Source organism: Leptopilina boulardi, unplaced genomic scaffold, assembly GCF_019393585.1.
Source record: "Leptopilina boulardi isolate dan_hultmark-lab unplaced genomic scaffold, ZJU_Lbou_2.1 LbouV2_342, whole genome shotgun sequence".
NCBI lineage: Eukaryota > Metazoa > Arthropoda > Insecta > Hymenoptera > Figitidae > Leptopilina > Leptopilina boulardi.
Genome location: NW_026137910.1, coordinates 81,334 through 101,778, shown reverse-complemented (window position 1 = coordinate 101,778; position 20,445 = coordinate 81,334). Strand labels below are relative to the sequence as shown.

Sequence of the window (20,445 nt, the reverse complement as noted above, 5' to 3'; positions counted from 1 at the left end):
ACACACTCTATATACTATCTCTCTTAAACCCGTCCATTGAAAATGGGTCAATGGCACCCCCTGCGGCCCGGGAACTACAGCTCAAATTTGAGCCAACAACGGTGGAAACCTAGATCCCAGATGCTCTGACCCAGTTTAAATTGGGTCACCTGGAAAAAGGAGGTGAGTAATAATTCACCGCGGGTCGCTCCAGTTCAACTATGGTGTATAGGATGGAAACTTATTTAATCGAGATTATGAAACTGCGCGTTTAATCATGGCTCTGCGCTTTTTCTTCTTCAACTAAGTAAATAAAATTATTTTTCTGCTTTTTTAAATAAGAAAAATTTCTCTGAGTACACTTATAAAATATAGAAATGAATGGGTTTTATATAGAAACATCGAAATGAACACGTTTCGAATGAATGAAATATGTTTTTTCGGTCTATAAATTTTTAAAAATTACAAAAAATAAAGTAAAACATTTATTTTTTGATATATACGTGAAGGAATATTTTTATAGTAAAATTCGAACTCAAAGAAGTAGTAAACAAATTTTTCCTTCATGTTCAAAAGTTACAGAGCATAACATATTGCTGTTAATATTTGTATACAATTTCTGGGTTGACCTGCAAGAAATTAGCAACGCCACTTTGCTTTTACGAACAAATAATTTTTAAGCCTATTTATGCCAATTTGAGCTGCAAAATTTTTTTTTGAAAGAATAGTAATTAGGACTAGAATTAAAAAAAATATAAATTATTCAAAGTAAATCAATTATAAATTTTCATTTTTTTATTCAGAAATATTCAAAAATTGTTATTTTTCTAAAACAAAATTTGAGGTGTGTGAACTTGCGACCGCCACTTTGAAATTTTAAAAATTTTTTTATAGCATTCAATTGTCCACAAAAAGTCCACCTTTGTCCAACAAAAGATTTTAATTGTCCACCTTTTGTTTAAATAAAAAATGGAAAAAATAATTTTTTCAAGTCGAAAGTTCAAAAATTAGTAATTAACATTCACTAGAGCACTCATCGGTTATTTAGCGTTAATAGACGTTTGTCCAACAGAAAATTTCTTTTCTAAATAAAAAAAAAAAAAAAAAAAAGTTTATTTTGGGTAAAAATACTGAAATATGGCGAAATACCAATTTTACCGTTTCCACTACATTTATTGTTTGTCCACGGTAAGCTCAAATAGACAATCAAAGTTATGCCCTAAATTATCAATTCATTCATTCCTTTAGACTGCAGAGATGAATAAAACTTAAATATGATAGTATTTTACTTGTAACAAGTTTCCTAAAAAATCAAAGGTTGGACAATTAAATCCACTAGTTGGACAATTAAATTCACTAGTTGGACAATTAAAATTATGTCCTGAATCATCAATTCATTCATTCCTTTAGACTGCAGAGATGAATAAAATTTAAATTTGATAGTATTTTACTTGTAACAAGTTTCCTAAAAAATCAAAGGTTGGACAATTAAATCCACTAGTTGGACAATTAAATTAACTAGTTAGACAATTAAAATTATGCCCTAAATCATCAATTCATTCATTCCTTTAGACTGCAGATATGAATAAAACTTAAATTTGATAGCATTTTACTTGTAACACGTTTCCTTAAAATTCAAAGGTTGGACAATTAAATCCACTAGTTGGACAATGCAATCTACTAGTTGGACAATTAAAATTATGTCCTAAATCATCAATTCATTCATTCCTTTAGACTGCAGATATAAATAAAACTTAAATTTGATGGTATTTTACTTCTAACACGTTTCCTTAAAATTCAAAGGTTGGACAATTAAATCCACCAGTTGGACAATTAAAATCACTAGTTGGACAATTAAAATTATGCACTAAATCATCAATTCATTCATTCCTTTAGACTGCAGAGATGAAGAAAAATTAAATTTGATAGTATTTCACTTATAAAGCGTATCCTCAAAATTCAAAGGTTGGACAATTAATTCCACTAGTTGGACAATGCAATCTACTAGTTGGACAATTAAAATTATGCACTAAATTATCTATTCATTCATTACTTTAGACTGCAGATATAAATAAAACTTAAATTTGATGGTATTTTACTTCTAACACGTTTCCTTAAAATTCAAAGGTTGGACAATTAAATCCACCAGTTGGAAAATTAAATTCACTAGTTGGACAATTAAATTCACTAGTTGGACAATTAAATCTACTAATTGGACAATTAAATCTACTAATTGGACAATTAAAAATATGCACTAAATCATTAATTTAATTATTCCTTTGCATTGCAGAGATAAAGAAAAATTAAATTTGATAGTATTTCACTTATAAAGCGTATCCTCAAAATTCAAAGGCTAGACATTTAATTCCACTAGTTGGACAATGCAATCTACTAGTTGGACAATTAAAATTATGCACTAAATCATCTATTCATTCATTCCTTTAGACTGCAGAGATGAATAAAATTTAAATTTGATAGTATTTCACTTATAAAGCGTTTCCTAAAAATTCAAAGGTTGGACAATTAAATCCACTAGTTGGACAATTAAATTCACTAGTTGGACAATTAAAATTATGTCCTAAATCATCAATTCATTCATTCCTTTAGACTGCAGAGATGAATAAAATTTAAATTTGATAGTATTTTACTTGTAACAAGTTTCCTAAAAAATCAAAGGTTGGACAATTAAATCCACTAGTTGGACAATTAAATTCACTAGTTGGACAATTAAAATTATGTCCTGAATCATCGATTCATTCATTCCTTTAGACTGCAGATATAAATAAAACTTAAATTTGATAGTATTTTACTTGTAACACGTTTCCTTAAAATTCAAAGGTTGGACAATTAAATCCACTAGTTGGACAATTAAATTCACTAGTTGGACAATTAAAATTATGTCCTGAATCATCAATTCATTCATTCTTTTAGACTGCAGATATAAATAAAACTTAAATTTGATAGTATTTTACTTGTAACACGTTTCCTTAAAATTCAAAGGTTGGACAATTAAATCCACTAGTTGGACAATTAAATTCACTAGTTGGACAATTAAAATTATGTCCTAAATCATCAATTCATTCATTCCTTTAGACTGCAGATATAAATAAAACTTAAATTTGATGGTATTTTACTTCTAGCACGTTTCCTTAAAATTCAAAGGTTGGACAATTAAATCCACCAGTTGGACAATTAAAATCACTAGTTGGACAATTAAAATTATGCACTAAATCATCAATTCATTCATTCCTTTAGACTGCAGAGATGAAGAAAAATTAAATTTGATAGTATTTCACTTATAAAGCGTATCCTCAAAATTCAAAGGTTGGACAATTAATTCCACTAGTTGGACAATGCAAACTACTAGTTGGACAATTAAAATTATGCACTAAATCATCTATTCATTCATTCCTTTAGACTGCAGAGATGAAGAAAAATTAAATTTGATAGTATTTCACTTATAAAGCGTATCCTCAAAATTCAAAGGTTGGACAATTAATTCCACTAGTTGGACAATGCAATCTACTAGTTGGACAATTAAAATTATGCACTAAATCATCTATTCATTCATTCCTTTAGACTGCAGATATAAATAAAACTTAAATTTGATGGTATTTTACTTCTAACACGTTTCCTTAAAATTCAAAGGTTGGACAATTAAATCCACCAGTTGGACAATTAAAATCACTAGTTGGACAATTAAAATTATGCACTAAATCATCTATTCATTCATTCCTTTAGACTGCAGATATGAATGAAACTTAAATTTGATAGTATTTCACTTATAAAGCGTTTCCTAAAAATTCAAAGGTTGGACAATTAAATCCACTAGTTGGACAATTAAATTCACTAGTTGGACAATTAAAATTATGTCCTAAATCATCAATTCATTCATTCCTTTAGACTGCAGAGATGAATAAAATTTAAATTTGATAGTATTTCACTTATAAAGCGTTTCCTAAAAATTCAAAGGTTGGACAATTAAATCCACTAGTTGGACAATGCAATCTACTAGTTGGACAATTAAAATTATGCACTAAATCATCTATTCATTCATTCCTTTAGACTGCAGATATGAATGAAACTTAAATTTGATAGCATTTTACTTGTAACACGTTTCCTTAAAATTCAAAGGTTGGACAATTAAATCCACTAGTTGGACAATGCAATCTACTAGTTGGACAATTAAAATTATGTCCTAAATCATCTATTCATTCATTCCTTTAGACTGCAGATATGAATGAAACTTAAATTTGATAGTATTTCACTTATAAAGCGTTTCCTAAAAATTCAAAGGTTGGACAATTAAATCCACTAGTTGGACAATTAAATTCACTAGTTGGACAATTAAAATTATGTCCTAAATCATCAATTCATTCATTCCTTTAGACTGCAGAGATGAATAAAATTTAAATTTGATAGTATTTCACTTATAAAGCGTTTCCTAAAAATTCAAAGGTTGGACAATTAAATCCACTAGTTGGACAATGCAATCTACTAGTTGGACAATTAAAATTATGCACTAAATCATCTATTCATTCATTCCTTTAGACTGCAGATATGAATGAAACTTAAATTTCATAGCATTTTACTTGTAACACGTTTCCTTAAAATTCAAAGGTTGGACAATTAAATCCACTAGTTGGACAATGCAATCTACTAGTTGGACAATTAAAATTATGTCCTAAATCATCTATTCATTCATTCCTTTAGACTGCAGAGATGAATAAAATTTAAATTTGATAGTATTTTACTTGTAACACGTTTCCTTAAAATTCAAAGGTTGGACAATTAAATCCACCAGTTGGACAATTAAATTCACTAGTTGGACAATTAAAATTTTGTCCTAAATCATCAATTCATTTATTCCTTTAGACTGAAGAGATGAATAAAACTTAAATTTGATAGTATTTTACTTGTAACAAGTTTCCTAAAAAATCAAAGGTTGGACAATTAAATCCACTAGTTGGACAATTAAATCTACTATTTGGACAATTAAAAATATGCCCTAAATCATCAATTCATTCATTCCTTTAGACTGCAGATATAAATAAAACTTAAATTTGATAGTATTTTACTTGTAACACGTTTCCTTAAAATTCAAAGGTTGGACAATTAAATCCACTAGTTGGACAATTAAAATTATGTCCTAAATCATCAATTCATTCATTCCTTTAGACTGCAGAGATGAATAAAATTTAAATTTGATAGTATTTTACTTGTAACAAGTTGCCTAAAAAATCAAAGGTTGGACAATGAAATCCACTAGTTGGACAATTAAATCGCGTTTCCACTGGAAAACTATCAATTTTAACTTTTCTTCTTCTGTACGGTCAAAAAATATGGATTCATTAATGAATTTGGTATCAATATCAATTGTCCAACTAGTACAAAGAATTGTCCAACTAGTATATTTAATTGTCCAACCGTAGAATTTAAAGAAATCGCGTTTCCAGTGGAAAACTATCAATTTTAACTTTTCTTCTTCTGTACGGTCAAAAAATATGGATTCATTAATGAATTCGGCATCAATTTCAATTGTCCAACTAGTACTAAGAATTGTCCAACTAGTATATTTAATTGTCCAATTCTAGAATTTAAAGAAATCGCGTTTCAAGTGGAAAACTATCAATTTCAATTTTTTTTTACGGTCTAAAGGAATGAATGAATTAATGTTTTGGAATTAATTAATTAATTAATTGTCCAACCTTTGAATTTTGAGGATACGCTTTATAAGTGAAATACTATCAAATTTAATTTTTCTTCATCTCTGCAGTCTAAAGGAATGAATGAATTGATAATTTAGGGCATAACTTTGATTGTCTATTTGAGCTTACCGTGGACAAACAATAAATGTAGTGGAAACGGTAAAATTGGTATTTCGCCATATTTCAGTATTTTTATCCAAAATAAACTTTTTTTTTTTTTTTTTTTTTTTTTTTTTAGAAAAAAAATTTTCTGTTGGACAAACGTCTATTAACGCTAAATAACCGATGAGTGCTCTAGTGAATGTTAATTACTAATTTTTGAACTTTCGACTTGAAAAAATTATTTTTTCCATTTTTTATTTAAACAAAAGGTGGACAATTAAAATATTTTGTTGGACAAAGGTGGACTTTTCGTGGACAATTGAATGCTATAAAAAAATTTTAAAAATTTCAAAGTGTCGGTCGCAAGTTCACAGACCTCAAAATTTGTGCCGAATTTTGCTAGTCGAGCACAAAAAGAAACAATTACATATAACATAATTTACGAAAAATTAAGAATTTTTAAAAATAATTCAATTTTTGAATTTAAAAAAACAAATTACTTTTTTAAGGGGGTCATCCCTTGTGACGGACGTTTTTTAAGCGTTTTTTGGGGAATTTATTTTAAAGAACAATGAAAACTTAGAACTTCAAATTTTTTACCATATATTTATTAGCATTTTAACTACAAAATTAAAATTTTTTTCAAAATGAAAATATTTTATTTATTATTATTTATAATATTTAAAAGTTTCTTTGATTAAAAAAAAGGCGTACACACGATTCCGGCTGATTGGCTCAACTAAAATCAGAAAATCAAAAGGCATTTTAATCTGTGATGCTGTGGCTATATCGCAGAAATGGGATTATTGAAAAAGGTCAAGTCGTTTCTTTTTTATACGACAAAAAAGACATAAAAGATCGTGATTTTTTGAAAAAGAAATTCAAAACAGAGCAAAAATATCATTTTTCAATATTTTTAAATAATCCTAGTTCCGGCGATAGCCACAGCATCACAGATTAAAATGCCTTTGGATTTTATGATTTTAGTTGAGCCAATCAGCCGGAATCGTGTAAGCCGTTTTTTAATTAAAGAAACTTTGAAGTATTAGAAATCATAATAAATAAAATATTTTCATTTTGAAAAAATTTTTATTTGTAGTTAAAATGCTAATATAAATATATGGTAAATAGTTTGAAGTTCTAAGTTTTTATTGTTCTTTAAAAAAAATTATCCAAAAACGCTAAAAAAAACGTCCGTCACACAGGATGACCCCCTTAATGCAAAAATATTCAAAAATATTTTTTTTTTGAATTTTTAAATTGAATTATTTTGAAAACTTTTATTTTTTCGTGAATGTTTTAATTGCTTCTTTTTGTATATGACTAATATATAATTCAAGACAAAAGTGATTTTTGAAAAATAATAATTTCTGATTAAAAAAAAATTTTGCATAATAAGTGGACACAATTTTTTTTTTTTTTGAATACATAAAATAGCGTTGGTATATAGTTATTTCTTATACACTAAAACGTCAATCGAGAACAGACGAATGTGCAGTGCTGTTCTCGATTGACGCGATTTTTATCGCTCGAAAATAAAAACACTCAGGGCCGTATGAAGGGCCTTACGCAACAATGTGAATTCTATCTAGGGGATTTTCACTAGTGGGGCACTGAATCCACCTTAAATTTAAAAATCACAAGTACGACTTTGGCGTCAGTCATAACCTAAATTCTACCCGCTTCCCCACTTCCCTTCAATTGTTCCCTTGCTCTGTTCTCGACTGACGTGTTCTCGATTGACGTTCTAGTGTATTATTTATACGTTAAATTTTTATAATTTTCAATTAAAAGTTACACATTAACTGATGTAGAAATATATTTAAAACATTAACAATCAAAGTAACCGACTTAGTTAGAGTAAATGGTTGGTTATGCAAATGGCGGTATAGACATAAGTTACAATCAAGGATAATTCCACAAATGCGATGCTTTGCTAAAGCTAGCTGTATAATTGACGGTAATTAGAAATAGTGGTTCACAGTTGATGGTACTCATAAATGACCGCTTTAATTAATTTTATTTACAATATAATTATGATAATTTCAATATAGAATCGCGTTGATTGATTTTTATTTTTGTTTAAATGTATGTGTTAAAAGGAGTGCGCATTCTAAAATACTTTGTGATGTTCATTATTTGATCTAGAAAACGTGCTGGAAGTACAAATGGACCAATTCCTGGCACAACATAATCTATAATGAGAAGCGTGTTCTGGATTTTCAATACTAGGTCGACCAATGAAGGTCTTTAGCCTTTTTCTTTCAAACAGAAAAAAATGTACATTTTGTATAGATTTTTTTTTGTGGCAGCACTCTATTGAATGAAAGAAGCTGTGCGGTGTTGTGGTTTCTAAAAAAACTTTTGCAACTATATTGAAAATAATCTTCTTATGCGCAGTAAATTTATACATTATATATAAAAAATATTTTTTAATTCTAATTTATTTCGTAAAAGTTTAGGTATATATAATTAACTTAAATTTGAATTAGATTACTATTTTTTAAACATACACTAGAACGTCAATCGAGAACACGTCAGTCGAGAACAGAGCAAGGGAACAATTGAAGGGAAGTGGGGAAGCGGGTAGAATTTAGGTTATGACTGACGCCAAAGTCGTACTTGTGATTTTTAAATTTAAGGTGGATTCAGTGCCCCACTAGTGAAAATCCCCTAGATAGAATTCACATTGTTGCGTAAGGCCCTTCATACGGCCCTGAGTGTTTTTATTTTCGAGCGATAAAAATCGCGTCAATCGAGAACAGCACTGCACATTCGTCTGTTCTCGATTGACGTTTTAGTGTACATGGAAATACTCAATTATATCGCATTTTTAAATAATAAATACTTTAATGATGCCCTTTAAACTATTTAATACAAATTTTAGAAAAGTACTTTCACATGGTACGCTGTAATCAAAATCGAATTTCGTGTAAAACACATTAGCAGTGAAATAAATAATACATTAAACATTGAAAAGTAAATCTAAACATTATATAAAATAGAGGCGTAAGAAATTATCCAACGCGCGTTTAATATTCAAACGCGTTTGCTAATATTTATGGCAACAATAATATGATTGCAACATGTCACTTTGTATTCAACAAGGTTTAATTTTTCAAGTCATATGTCCATCAATTTGTATTTATATTCCGTCCTCTCATTTGCATGCAATGAATATCTTCAGAAATAGCAAATTTATCGTGACAAACCTCTTCACTCGCGCACCTTTTGTCTTCACATATATCCAATCAATAATAATTATCTGATTCTATTTCTTTATTGTTGTTTTCACCCGTTTATGGAAATTTATTCATTACAGTTGATTCTTGATTCACACAAAATATGCAATAATTGAATAACATTAATTCATTGATTTTTAATTAAAAATTCAAATAAACTATAGGTCAAATTTTTACTAATTCAGATTTAGAGAGTGATGTGTTAATTATGTTTTATTCAGACATCTGAGCGTGCGACGGTATTTTTTATTTTTATTACAATCTAAAGATAATTATATAATGAACGATAGTCAATAAAGTTTTGTTTAGCAATATTATCTTTCGAGTATGGAGTGATTAATTTTAGTCTATGTCGTTAATGCTAATGCTTTTTTTATTGTATTCATTTTTTAAAAATAAAAATTATAAAATATTAATCTGAAGGTCTATCGAATACATTATAATGAAAAAATGCATTAATTTTATTTATATCATTAAAAATTAATACGATAATTATATATCGACGTTTTGGATAGTTGAATTACACGCACCCCTATAATATAAAAATGTAATAAAATTTTTTTTTTCTTCACGAACTACGCGCACTTTTGCTTTCTACCCGTCTTTGTGTTCGTTCAAATACTCGCCTATTTCAAATATAATTATACAAACTCCATTTGTTTTTCTTTCTGCGTTGTGTTTTATTTGTGAATTTTTTTTACTAATTTATTGATACAAAATACTTTTATTAAAATATAGCCTACGATGGCTTTCGGCCGTCTCTGTTGCTTCTATTATTTTTCCATTCAATTCAATTTATGTTTCATAATTTATTACAATTGATTTATTCTTTTATTAAATTTAATTATTTCAAATAAGTGCGGATGGGGGTTGGCGCGCGAAGCGCGCAGGGGGCATAGCCCCCTAGTATATATATATATAGGTTATGTTCATAACCATTTTGTATTTTTTATTAAAATTTAGTGTACAATTCTAATTTTTATCCAATTTTTATAAACAATGACTCATTTTTCTCTTTGAAAGATTCTCTACAATTCTAATTTTGTGTTTTTGTTAAATAATGGTTTGTTTAAAAAATATAAAAATTTTATTTGTTTATCAACTTTTGAACAAAATATATTTTTAATAAAATTCAACAAACAGAATTGTAGAAAATCTTTCAAAAAAAAAATGACCCATTGTTTTTAAAAATTGGATAAAAATTAGAATTGTCTACTAACTTTTAAGAAAAAATACAAAATGTTTATTAATTATTATTTAACAACAAATTTTAACTCAAAATAATTTTTTTCCCAAAATTGTATAATTAGATTTGTCGAATTTGGGTGTAATAAATTTTAAATATATTTTGAGTTCTGTTACACTGAAAGAAATTTCATAGGAAAAAATAACAAAATGCGTATTACATTTTAATATATTCTTTTAGAATTTAGGGAAAAGTGTACTTTTTATTAAAATTCAATATACTTTATATTAAAGTTCCAACTTAAAATCTTTTTTCAAATATTAATAATTATTGTAGAAAGAACGTAAAAAGATTACCAATATTTGAAAATATTATATTAAATTCTCATAGAGTTGTTGCATTATATGGAATGTAGCGTTCTAATATTTGTAAAACTTTATACGAAAAATTCAGAATGTCGGAAGAAAAGGGAAAAAAAGCGGAAACTGTCGGACGTTTCCGTTAATTCTCGGGAGGAAGAGGAGTGAGACTAGGAACAACACATTCACACTTACGATACAGGTTAATACACATACTAATGAACACGCACGTTCATTTCGCTTATACATATAGACATTACACGATCGCAACGAAACCTACACTTACAATTCTATACGCATAACGATAAATTTCGCTGGGGGTCGGCATATATCGTTTTCTTATATACTAACTACTGAATATTTTTACCACTTGCGAGAAAGAAGTTTACTTATAATAACTTAATAATAAAAAATAGTTTACTAGTGCCAATGGTGTAATTTTATAGAGGTTACGCTGGGTTCATTTTTATTATTAATTGTTTATATAGATTTTTCTTTTTTTTCAGATTAAAAATTATGATTGTTATAAAAATTTTTATTGCAAATAAAAATTAAATAATTGTAAAGATGACATCAAAAAATAAAAATTCATAAAAATAATAATAAATTTAATAATTAATAATAAATTTATTATTATTAAATAACTTTAATAAAACATTTTTTATAAATTGAAAATAAATTAGGTACGTTCTGCTGGTTAACAACACTTTCGAAAATCGGATCAAGTCGTAGAAGTTCGAGTAGGACACGAAGCCGCAAACAGACAGAACTTCGGTTAAATTCGTAGTCTCTCGGGAAAATCCGTGACTTTTAATATAAAGTTTTACAAAATGTGAAATAAGTATACGGATATATGTTATTTTTCTTACTATTTTGTGAAATTATTTATTATAATATTTCGTATTCTGTGAATTCATAAAGAAAATACTAATTTTTAAAATAAATATACTAATTCTTATTTCTTAAAATAATAGTTACTCTTAAATTCATTATATATTTTCATAAAAACTGTAATAGTAATCAGTATAGGTGCACTTTTTCCCTAAATTGTAACATTTATATTAAACTCTAATATGAGTTTAATACTTAGTAGTATGAATTTTCTTTCAGTGTAAAAACTACTTTTTAGTTCGAGATTATGTTAATGGGTTGAACCTTCATAAAGAAAAAAAAATTGTATATGTGAAGATTTTCTCTATATTTTATATTGATGGCAAGAATTATTTATTCAACGAAAACTTTTTTTAATTATTTAAGTTTTCTAAGAGAAAAATAATGTATAAAGTGTCGTGAAATTTACAGTTGTATCACGTTTATATCATTCTTTTTGGTGGTTCCACTTAATTGCAGTACGCAATGGGCTTGACGTTAGGGGACGGATAATAATTCCACTCGAGTATCACGATAAACAACCCGGGTTGAAATATATCCGGTTTGATGATTGAAACTCCCCTCCTCTTGCGAATTTCTTAAGCTCATAAGAATATATATATAACGGGAGTTTAATTCACATTTCGATCGATCGTTATATTCAGATATATACAATTAAACTATAATTATATAAGCACTTCTCATAACAATGTATTTGTTATATCATTAATTAGTCATTTTTGTCTATTATAGATAATTATAACTTATCACCCACAACAGCTTTTTTTTAACTCAAAATTTCTATTGGTAATTAAAATTCTGTTGACTATTTTTAACGGTAAAAGAATTTGAAATCAATTTTAAAAAATTTTAATTTTTAAAATGTCAATAAAAATTGGTCAATTGATGCTTCTTTAATTATACTTTAAACTGATTATGATAGTTTAATTACTGTATAAAGATTTTTTAACAAAAAATTTGAAAAATACATTTTTGGAAAAATATCACTAGAAAATTTGATTTTTCGATGCCTATGATGTCAAAAAATGGAAAGATAACATCTTTACTTTTTCACATATTATGTGAAAAAGTCAAATTTGATTTTTTTTATAATACAATACAATAATAATAATAATAATTTTTAATTACTAAGTGGTAATTATTAATAATTGTTAATGTTCCATTAAAACTTGAAATTGGTATTTATTTTTATTATTATAAAAATATGGAAAAAATTATTTAAATAAAATGCATAATTTTTTAATGTTTACTCATTTAATTTAAAAAGTAATTGCAAAAACTAATACTTTTTTTTATTAATTGCAGGAAGTGATTAGAAAATCGAAGCCAAAATGGGCTGTACGTCGCGGTGTGCCAAGTACTTTCTATGTTTCTTCAATTTCATTTTTTTCGTAAGTATTTTTATTTTATAAAAAAATTTCTTTTAACATTTATAAATAATTTATTATTTAATATAACAAATATTTTATTACCTTCTGTTATTCAATATTAGTTTTATTTTTTAAGTTTACGGGAAAGAAAATTGTAAATCTTTGTAAAAGTACAGAATATGATGAGCCAAAAGTTTTGAACGTTCAAATGAACAAAATTTTTTTTGCAACTTCTTTAAGTACGAATTTTATTATAAAATATTGTTTTAAAAATCTAAAAAGAAGTTATTTAATTTAATAGTTGTTTAATTTACATGAGCCGAAAGTTCTGAACGTTCATATGAACGAAATATTTTTTTCAATCTATAAATTATTAAAAATTATGATGACCATGTAAAATAAAACAGTAAATTAAACAACTATTAAATTAATAACTTCTTTTTAGATATTTTAAACAATATTTTGTAATAAAATTCGTACTTAAAGAAGTAGAAAAACAAATTTCGTTCATATGAACGTTCAAAACTTTTGGCTCATTAATTTACTGTTTCAATTTACATTAACATTATAATTTTTAATAATTTGTAGATTGAAAAAAATATTTCGTTCATTTGAACGTTCAAAACTTTTGGCTCATAGAATATGGAGTAAATATAAATCTAAATTTATATAACAAACATTTTTAAAAATTTTGTTAAAAAAACATAATTTGAATATAAACTTAACTTTATTCCATAAAACATAGCTGTACATTTTTCCTTAAAAAATAATTATTTCTAAATTTGAAAAATTGTTTTTTTAATTAAATAACAAATTATTTATAAATAGAATTTTTTTTTAATTTTCATTAATGGTAAAAATTAATTAAATTAAATTCTGTTAAATAAGAATTATAGTAGTGCAATTGTATAATTATAAATTGTATAACATATTTAATAATCGGAAATCTTGCGAAAAGAAGAAAGTAGTCTTTGTTCATTCATTATTCATGATTTTTCTATTAATAAAGAAGGACAAAAAGTTTTTAAAAAAAATTTTTTTGAGAAATTATATTTCCATATAGTTGCGTTATATACACACTATCAAGGTGGTAACATCATCCTCTTGAAGTTTCGCCATGCGAAACAAGGCATCAAAATAATTCTCATGTTACAGATCGCCGGAGGTGCAGCCTTAGCCGTTGGTATCTGGCTGATTGCTGATAAAAATTCCTTTATCAACCTAATCAGGCAAATTGATGATACTGATGTTTTGGTAAGTAAAGAAAAAAAATTTTTATTAATTATTATTATTATTATTTATTATTAATTAGATTTTCAATCCAAATAATGCCTAGAGAAATACTTTTCAAGGTATTATATGGACCAAAAACCTTTTTAAAAATGATTTGATATTTTTGGTCCCGTGAAAAACAAATTTCGACGCTGAGCGTCGACGCCAACTTCATGGAGGTTTACAAAATACAATTTTTATTTATAAGAGGAAATAAGTAAAAAATTCTCAAGGTAGGTCAATAAAAAAAATGGAAAATTATATAGTAAAAAGATAAAAAAAAAACCTTTAGCGACCTTCTATTGAATCGGTTTATATTTCTTTGTATCAACTTTAAAAGAATTTAATTATTTTAATTTTTTTCAATATTCAATTTTATGAGGTAATTTTCAAATTGGAAATTTTACTTGCTGAAGAGCAATATGCAGTAAATTGATATGAGAAAAATATGTTATTAAATCAAGATTTTAAAAAAGAATATAAAATTAACTCAATAAAATTTTTTTTAATATTTCATACTTTTGGCTTAAATATTGATTGAATATAGAATATTTTTCTCAGTGTAGTTATTGGTAATTATAAACAACAGTTTTTTTATATCAAGCAACGGTAGTAACTACTGCACAAAGGAAACTTAAAAGAACTGAACAGATTTCCTGATTAAGCAATGTACGGTAAATATTGGTCAGGAAGAACAAATGACGAATATATATATATATAACGATCAGGAAAATTACATAAATTTTTTTTTTGAACATCCTGTAGTAAAAATGAATAATAGATAGTATTTCTAAATAGAATTTAACAGGGATAAATATCCCAGTAAAACGAGAAATAATTTGTAACTTTCAAAATAATTCTTGAAATATAATGATTCAACTGATTGTGAGGTCTTCGAAGCGAAACTTCTTATTCTTGTATTATTTCTCTTTCTTGTTCCTCATCGTTCCTTCGATTCTTGAGCGCGTTAAAACACCTGTTCGTTGCTTGCTTATACACATTAATGAAAGCAATACACGTCAGGAATTGCCGAGAATTAACTATTTGGCTTCTTTCCAAATATTTAGAATTTTAAAACGAGTTGTTAATATTTCTCACAATGATCCATTCTGTTACTAGGCTACGAAATATAAGGTTCTACATTCCACATTATTCTTTCAATGACTCTTTTACACGTCAGCGATTGTTTTTATCATTTTTAAAATTCGTTTCGAATTCGTAACAATCATTTTTTTAATTTAAAAAACAAAAAAAATGTTTATTTTAAAACAATTTGTAACGTGACCCGTGTATAGAAAAATTACTAAATGAAAATCGAAATATTTGTTGGTATGTTATATTTGCTAAGATGCGGAAGTGATTTGTTTAGAAACAGTCATAACAGCCGATTACGATAATGTAAAATACCTGTTAAACGAGCAAGAATTTCTAAAATCTTTACTTATTTAAAACTTGATTGATTTTTTGATAACAAAAAAGTATAACATGAGGTATATTCTGAAATTTAAGTCAGTCACTTTCGTTTTTTACATTACAAGTTAACTTATTCTATTTTAAGAAGGTTCAACGCAATGACATAACCTCAAATTCTGAAAAGTGCAGTTTTAATTTTTTTCTCGTAAAGTTCTTGTTGTCCCATTATGAAAATTAAAAAAGTTATTCTTAACATCATATGCAATAAGAAAAAAAAATTTTGAAATTGAAGAGTTAGTTTTTTCAAAAAATGAATTCAAAAGCATTTTTTGACTTTTTTCCGGGCAAGATCATTTTGTGAGAAATTAAAAAAAAATTGATCTCATTGGTATAACAAGAAAAAAGTTACACGGTTTTTTTTTTAAAAAAAATGACATAAATTTTAAATTAGAGATATCTTAAAAAATTTTGAAAAAGTTTGTGGGCTTTCATTCTGTACAAATAAAGGAACATATTCACAAGGTTTCAATAAAATTGCTCCAATTATCAAAATTAATTTTCTTAACAATATTTTGTTGAAAAGTCATTGAACAAATTTTTATTTTCTTTTTAACTCAGATATTATTTATACCAAATACCTATTATTTTTAACAAATAGAATTATGGAGAATTGGATAAAAAAAATTGGACAAAAATTGTAATTTTTTCACTAATTTTAAATAAAAAACATAAAATTTTAAATAATTAATATCTAATCAAAATTATTTTCTCTTCAGGGAGTTTAATAATATAAAAATAATTACAAAGATACAAAATTTAAAAAAAAATGAAAAATAATTCTTTAGTTGATCTAGTACATTATTTTTATTTGTATTATATTGCGAACTTTGGATAAAAATGCAGTTAATTTAATACACACAGAATGAACTTTAACTTAAAATTATCTCTGAACGATACGCACGAAAAATAATTTTTAGGTTAAGAGTTATGTCAAAATCTTATTGACAATAATCACTTTGAGACACGAAAAATAAAAACATTTACAATAAAAATAAATGGAACATCTGAATTGTGACAGTTCGCAGGGCATGGTAGCTTTTCTTTGATACATGGCGGGTAACTAAAATAGTGAAAAGCAGGGTGATGTAGGTGACAAAAATATAAAGTTATGCTATATTTCGGACGTTCTACTTGATTTCCAGAGAAAATTTATATCCTTCATTCTAAACTAACCTTTAAGTTTAAATCAAACATGTATTGTAATCAAGAAGACTAGAATTATAATTTTTATTCAAATGAAAAGTAAAATTCATACATTTAAATACACTTAATGAAAAGAGACTTTTCTTGTTTCTTTTTTTAAACATCGAATACAATTTGATTTTTGCTCATGTACATATGATGTGGTTAAAGTGAATCGATTTTTTATTCATTATTATTTACTTTTCCATGCATACAAAATCCATTTTGATACTTATCGTAATCGATAAATTGTATTATAAATTCTTAAGCAGGTATGTAAGTGCCGACTTTTTCCTGTCGATTCTTGATAAAATGCGAGTCTAACGGTAATGATATAGAGAACGAGAGTGCACGCTGGCCATTGTTGTCGCTCAGTTCCCATCATAGCCAATGAAATAGTCAACTTTCAATATCAAAATGTCAAACTCATGAGATTTTACTTTTACTTTTCGCTCATGACCACTTAGTTTGTTTTTATTTTTTCAATTTCCCATCAACATTTATAGTAGATGAAAAAAAATTTTCTTTATAACGAACTACAAATAATTTTTACACAAATTAAAAATTTTATTTTGTATTTTTTTACGAATAGATTCGTTTCATTGATAAAAATCAAACAAAACTTGAAATTTTTTAATAAGATAAAAATTGTTGTGAAAAAGAGAAAGACAAATTAATAAATTTTTATATCTTTTAATAAATTCTGTATTTTTTTTTTATTATAGTTAGATAAATGAAATCATTCTACTATAGGTACTTTCTATATGAAAATTATTTACAAAGAAATGAAAAATGGTTAAGAATTGTATTTTAATTTGCAAACTTTATATATGCAAGTACACATTATATATCGAATTCTTGCTTTTTTTTATTGTTAATGTAAAAAAAATTGATATTATAAATTTCCATAAAAGAGAAATTATGAAGATATATAAGTAAAATTGTATTTTCTAGGAATAGAAATCTACTGAAAAAAATTCATCGACATTATAAGCCAATGAGTTTTACGCTTCATTACACGAATGCGATGATTTAACTTTCTTTCTTCTTCTGTGACTTTTCTCCTATTAGTTAAAAAGTTTTGCATTAATGGTTTTTTTTTATTGCATTTGTAATGCAATTACGTTATGCATTAATTGACACTATCGAACAATAAAACTAATACTAATAATTTTATTTTATTTTATATTTAAATCGTTTTTGAAAATAATTTAAAAAAATACAAATGTCATTATATTGAAATAAGAAACTATACAATCTGACATAAATTATATAGTATTTTTTGCAGCGCACGAGTTGCTTCCGAATTCGTCTGAATAACAACGGAATTATTTATTGTTCATTCAACCATTTCTTCTTAAAATAACAGAGAAATTATTTTTACGGAAAATTCAATATATGAATATTTTTGTTTACTAATTACTGTTAGCTGGCAATAATGGAATGTTTTTTTTTTTTTAAATGAATAATTGTTAGAATTTAAAATTTTATTTTATTGCTTCCTCATCGAGGAAAACGTTTAATTTATTTAAATATAAATTTTTGCGCAAAGTTATTTTAATAATAAGGAAACGTACATAATAATAGATCATTGTAAAAGCAATTATTATAATAATAAATGTGATAAAAATAGACAAATACTCAAAAAAAGAGTAATATAAAATAAATTTTGCAAAGAAAATTATTATTATTATTCTGTAATGAGGAAAATCTAACATTATTATTTCAATCAGTATTATTTTTTAGTAAATTTTTTCAGTGTGAATCAATTTAATTTGAAATATTTTAATTTTTATTGATGAATAATTTAAAAAAAATTATGATAAAAAGAACACGAATTGTTATAATTTTTATTTTTATAAAATTATTAACCATTTTTTTGTTTGCTAACAGATTAATAAAGTACTTATTCTTATGTAAAAAAAACTCTTAATGTACTTATATATATTCTTGGATAATAATTGGATAAAGGAGATGTATCATGTATATGTTAACATTGTTTCAAGGGAAAAATTGTGTTATAAAAGATGTAATAGTGTGAAAAAAAAAGTTTTTATATTACATGTCTACGGCAATGGACATCTTTATAAGGAGGGAACACCCACTTTTGAGAAAAGTGGGTCATCTTTGCACGTATATAGCGTCTAAAAAAAGTTTACATGCGTAAAAGTAGGCGTCATTGAAGGAAATTTCTTAGCACCGTGAAGTTAACTAGACAAGCGAATATCTAATTAAACTGTTCTAGATTATTATAAAATATTAAACGTTCCAAGAAAAATCGATAATCAAAAAGAGCGGAGGGTTCAAAAATTCAAAATTTTCAATATTGACATTATAACATAATAAATTCTCTCTAAACTTTTAATTAGTAAAATTTTACTAATTAATAGTCAACAAAATTTTTTTTTCTAACGAATTAGTAAAATTTAACTAATTCAAAAGCAAAAAATAAGTCTTTAAGTAGAATGGAGGCTCTAACATAATCTGAACACTGAGAACAATGATTTTTAACGCAAACAAAAATTTAATAAAAATTAATTTCACACAATTTTAGAAGATTTAGTTATACAATTTTTGGAAAGAATTATGTAGAGTTAAAATCTTTTATTAACATTTTTACTTTCTTCTTTCAGAAAAATTTATCCAATTTTTATCAGTTTGATACAAAAAGTATAGTTACAAAATTAAAAAAAATTTTTTTTTAGTAATTTGTTTAGTAATTAGTAATAACTTATTTATTAATAAAAGTGAACTTATTCATGTCAGTGAAATTTTATATATCTAAAATGTGCAGTAGTTAATAATAAATAGTAATAGGTTTACAAGAAAATAAAATTTAGATTTTATGAACTACTATGTAGTTTATATATTTTTAATAAAATTGCATAAGACTTGCACTTCTAGAATAATAATGAATTATTAGGTAAGAGAAGTGAATAAATAATATTGTCTACTTGGCCATAACATCGGGTGACTAAGGAAAATTAACTAAGCGTAACGAGTGAATTTGTAAATATCTATGAATTATTAATTCTTCTGCTTGTGCCATTACATTGAGTTTATTCCCTAATTACAATGTTTGCTATACATACAAGAAATTATACTTCATTTTAACAATTAAATAAGTTACTTTTTTTTAAACATATTAATTATATTCTCATTTATAATAATTAAAATTAGTCCATTATTAATTTATTTATTTAAAATACTCTCAGTATGTAACCTTTCATTTTAATTTGAATTTGTTATTTTTTTAAATATAATAATTTGCAAAAATTCTTATTTTCTTTTATATAATTGTTTTTGTAACAAGATAAGTGAAATGCGCGCGCAACTTTATTTGTATATTTTTTATGGGACGATTTTGCACTTACATTGATTGTCCTCAGAAAAGGGAAATTACGGTCTGATAATTACTATATAGCCGATGGCAATAGAGCTCTTGAAGATTACAGGAATCACAAAGGGTGTGTCAATGAAAATATGAAACAGTATTTCCGTTGCAGTGCGTGATGGTCATTTCTTAATATTATACATATACATCAGAGACAATTTATATTCTGCGCTTTTATTGTGACTCGTTAATTTCTTTCTTTTTTTATTAATGTTACTCGAACTTTTTTTTGACAGTTTAAAACAAAAAAAAATCTTAATTTTTCAACAGAAAATCTGAGTTTAATG

General features: G+C 25.8%; 1 protein-coding gene across 5 annotated transcripts in view; it reads left to right on the top strand.

Moving 5' to 3' along the window:
• Positions 1 to 20,445, top strand: part of LOC127285878 (tetraspanin-1-like) — a 69,120-nt gene that overhangs the window by 25,561 nt on the left and 23,114 nt on the right. For all 5 annotated transcript variants that reach the window (XR_007843669.1, XM_051312084.1, XM_051312083.1 and 2 more), the window contains exons 2-3: positions 12,773 to 12,858; positions 13,993 to 14,091. Coding sequence is in view for 4 of the 5 variants with exons in the window: in XM_051312084.1 (XP_051168041.1) it covers positions 12,799 to 12,858; positions 13,993 to 14,091 (159 nt within the window). In the remaining variant the exon portion in view is untranslated. The remainder of the gene's footprint in view (positions 1 to 12,772; positions 12,859 to 13,992; positions 14,092 to 20,445) is intronic.